At 70.2% G+C, this 1618-nt stretch overlaps 1 protein-coding gene across 1 annotated transcript in view; it reads right to left on the bottom strand.

The window, feature by feature from the left end:
- Positions 1 to 1518, bottom strand: part of PDK2 (pyruvate dehydrogenase kinase 2) — a gene marked incomplete at its 5' end in the record, with an annotated part of 3377 nt that extends 1859 nt beyond the window's left edge. The window contains 3 exons of the mRNA XM_035313031.1: positions 214 to 380; positions 1060 to 1244; positions 1310 to 1518. Of these exons, the coding sequence (XP_035168922.1) occupies positions 214 to 380; positions 1060 to 1244; positions 1310 to 1518 (561 nt within the window). The remainder of the gene's footprint in view (positions 1 to 213; positions 381 to 1059; positions 1245 to 1309) is intronic.
- Positions 1519 to 1618: the final 100 nt, after the last annotated feature.

Genomic DNA, 1618 nt, shown 5'->3' with positions numbered 1-1618 from the left:
TTGCCCCCCCCCCCCTTTCCCCCCCCCCCGTAAAACATCGTGCATTTTCAGAGACCCCACAAACCGCTGGGGTGACCCCAAAACACAGCGGCACCCCGTGGCTGAGGCTTGCCCAGCTCGTGACACGGGTGGCTCCCGAAATTGGAAGCTCCCGGAGCAAGGAGAAGATCAGGGGGACTTCAAAGGACTGAGCCCCCCACCCCAAATCCCCACCCCGATCCCGTGGCCCGCCCCCCCCCCCCCCCCCCCCCCGGGCAGGGGGGGGCCCGCCCCCCCCCGGCCCCACAGACCTCTCACCACGTTGGCCACGCTGCAGTGGGGGTCGATGCTCCCGATGTGCTTGGGGTGCGCCGGGTTGGTGCTGCCGTCAAAGAGCAGCGCTGGGGAGGTGGGGGGGGGTGGGTGTTAGCGCTGGGGACCCCCGTACACCCCCCCCCCGGGGACCCCCAGATCAGTGCCCCCCACCCCCAGCTGTGCCCAAGGCTGGGCTTAGGGTCCCCTTGTGGTGGGTGACGTGGGGACAGGGGTGGGTGCAGGGGCGAGGTGGGCACACGGGGGTGGGACATGGGGCAGCCGAGGTGCGCAGGCACTGGGGATGATGGGGACACCTGGGGACAATGGGGACACCTGGGGACGATGGGGACACCTGGGGACGATGGGGACACCTGGGGACGATGGGGACACCTGGGGCAGGAGCAGGATGCTCGGGACTGCTGGGGACACCAGGGACAAGGTGATGCTGAGGACACAGGCAGGATGCCCAGGGCTGGTGGGGACGCTCGGGGCAGGGGTGACACCGGGGGCGAGAGGGGACACCCAGGGCTGGCAGGGTGCCCCAGACGGGACAGGGACACCCAGAGCTGATGGGGACAGCCGGGGCAGGAGCAGGACACTTCGGACTGATGGCGGGATGATTAGGACTGATGATGGGATGCTTGGGACCACCGACGGGATGCTCAAGGCAGGGTGAGACCGGTGGCGCTCGGGGCACTGAGGGGACCCCGGGGGTGGCGGTGGGGACCCCGGGGGTGGCGGTGGGGGACCCGGCAGGACCCTCACTGTGCTGGTTGATGAGCATGCGGATGGAGATGCGGCTCAGGTAGAAGCGGTCGAGGAAGTACTGGATGTTCTGGTTGGACACCGGGTCGTCCCCGTAGGCGTCCTTGTACTCGATGACGCCCTGCGCCATGGTGGGCACCACGTCGTTGTGCCGGTTGCGGATGGTGACCAGGGCGTCGGTGAACCTGCCGGGGACAGGGTTTGGGGGGGGGGGGGGGGCCGGGGTAGGGGGCCCCCCCCCCGCGCCTACTGCCCCAGGGTGGCCTGGTCCTCAGGGTCCCTGTCGTGGAACTCCATGATGTCCAGCAGGCTCTGCACGTACCTGGGGAAGGAGCCGGTCACCCCCCAGCACCCCCCCAAATTGGGGGGCACCGGGGGTCCCCACGGCAGGGCGAGGGGCTCAGCACCCCCCTGAGCGAGCGCTGCCCCATGAAGCCACCCGGGGGGGGGGGGGAGGGGGGGGGGAGGTCATGCTTGTCCCATAGCACGGTGGCCCTGGGGACGGTGGGGACACAGCCCTGGGGTGGCTGCGAGGGTCACAGCGATGTGTCCCCCCCCC

This window comes from Oxyura jamaicensis (genome assembly GCF_011077185.1).
Source record: "Oxyura jamaicensis isolate SHBP4307 breed ruddy duck chromosome 27 unlocalized genomic scaffold, BPBGC_Ojam_1.0 oxy27_random_OJ70962, whole genome shotgun sequence".
Classification (NCBI taxonomy): Eukaryota; Metazoa; Chordata; class Aves; order Anseriformes; family Anatidae; genus Oxyura; species Oxyura jamaicensis.
This window is presented reverse-complemented; position numbering and strand designations above follow the sequence as displayed.